This window comes from Contarinia nasturtii, unplaced genomic scaffold, assembly GCF_009176525.2.
Source record: "Contarinia nasturtii isolate CC-2019 unplaced genomic scaffold, AAFC_CNas_1.1 Cnas_scaffold_989, whole genome shotgun sequence".
Taxonomy (NCBI): Eukaryota; Metazoa; Arthropoda; class Insecta; order Diptera; family Cecidomyiidae; genus Contarinia; species Contarinia nasturtii.
This window is the reverse complement of record NW_022198336.1, coordinates 652-2556: the sequence shown is the minus strand read 5'-3', so window position 1 is coordinate 2556 and position 1905 is coordinate 652. Positions and strand designations below refer to the sequence as shown.

The 1905-nt window shown below is 33.6% G+C and overlaps 1 protein-coding gene across 1 annotated transcript; it reads right to left on the bottom strand.

Annotated features, from left to right (window-relative positions):
• Positions 1–999: 999 nt before the first annotated feature.
• Positions 1000–1604, bottom strand: LOC116343151. The gene is made up of 2 exons (XM_031771060.1): positions 1302–1604; positions 1000–1237 (listed from the first exon to the last, which is right to left on the bottom strand). Exons 1-2 carry the CDS (start codon positions 1601–1603, stop codon positions 1153–1155), a joined length of 387 nt encoding a protein of 128 aa, XP_031626920.1. The 5' UTR covers position 1604; the 3' UTR covers positions 1000–1152.
• Between the last annotated feature and the right edge of the window lie 301 nt (positions 1605–1905).

Sequence of the window (1905 nt, the reverse complement as noted above, 5' to 3'; positions counted from 1 at the left end):
CATGAATAAATATAGAATGAGAGCGTTCGTGTGTATATATGTCGAATAACTATATCATAGAATGTGCGTATCACAAACATACATAACAAGTGATTGAGGCATGTGCGTACGAATGTATGTAAAAATAGCGCGCGAACGAATGATGTGAGAAAAAGTGCGTACGATCATCATCGCTATATATAGAAAAAATCCACGCGTTTGGAATGTGCGTACGATAGTATGTGAATGGGAGGAGAAGAATGGGAGAAACTCACTGAAACGAAGATAACGCTATATGTGCGTAATACTCGTTCAAAAAACGAATGATCATGTTTGGAATGTGCGTACGATAGTATGTGAATGGAGGAGAAGAATGAGAGAAACTCACTGAAACGAAGATAATGCTATATGTGCGTAATACTCGTTCAAAAAACGAATGTTCATGTTTGGAATGTGCGTACGATAGTATGTGAATGGGAGGAGAAGAATGAGAGAAACTCACTGAAACGAAGATAATGCTATATGTGCGTAAAACCCATTCAAATATGTTGTATATATTTCCATTGATTCTGTATATTTTCGTAGGCCTGGATGGCTGATGAGTAGAGTGTTGGCTCGATGCTCATAGTATCGATGGTTCAATTCTCTGTGATCTCTTTGGTTTTTTATTTGAAAATCAATTCTTACTGTAAGATCGTAACTCGCTTCTCGTATACCGATCAGTGGCCTAAACCATACTAGCATATCGATGTCATAGTTACAATAGATTGCATTGATGTATGGACCACAATGATTCGGTATTAGTTACAACATGTAACTGGTGAGGACGTAAGTGTTATGGAAATTGAATTCAAAAATTGAAACCAAAAGAGATAGTCAGAGAGAGAAATAAAAATATGCAATTGAAAATATATATTCACACGATAGAAAACAGGTATGTGCTTTCAACTGATTAAGAAAAAGAAAAAAATACATATGTGTAATTTAATAAAATTGATTTTTGTTTTATTGATGGTTTGCGATACAAATATTCTGAAAATAATCATACAAAAACAAACAAAATAGTTTTTCGTTATACACAATGTTTATTGAAACTTATTCATATTGGTTTTTGATATTCATGTTATGTTGTCGAGAGACAAACGCTTGCCGCATTCAAATTGGTTTCGTTATTTATGTTAGCTGACTATCATAGTCGACTGGTAAACCGCCTGCCGCACGCACTTCTTCAAGCGTATGAATACGAATGATCCATGACCTAGGCAAATTGAAGATTACAATATTAATAAAAACCAATACAAATGTTATAATCTTTAACTCACTTGTTTGGTCGTGCACCGCCAAAAAACAGGAACTTTTCAACTCCATCGTTGTTTAAATCAAACACCTTACGTTCATCCTCTTTTATAGCTAGCGCAAAATATTCCGGCAAAAACAGCACCTCATCTTTTAATTCTACCAATAACACTTTTTTTGCTGTTTTTTTCTCTTTTGGGTTGAATTGTTTGTTGTTGGCCAATTTGAATTTGTAAATTTTGTGATAGCCATGTGGTAATTTCGAGAAACCATTGTAAGCTTTGGTTTCCGAACACGCTTCTTGCAAAAGAAATAATGCTTCAGCCATTGTAAAAATAAACTGATTTTTGCAGATGGTTACATCTGCTTTTATTTGCAAAATTAAACCCCCACTCACATAATTTTCTATGAGATAGAATATTCTAGAATGTGTTATGTCGTGTCGATTACTTAATTTCAACATGAAATTACATCATTCATAAATCTGATTCTATGATGAGTATAGAGTTAAATCAATAAACATGGAAAGTTAAAATCCATAAACATGGAAATCAGCGAATGATTTATGATTAGAAACCAGTCGGATCGCATAAATTAATTCAATGTGATCATGATTTTTTGTGGTAAATA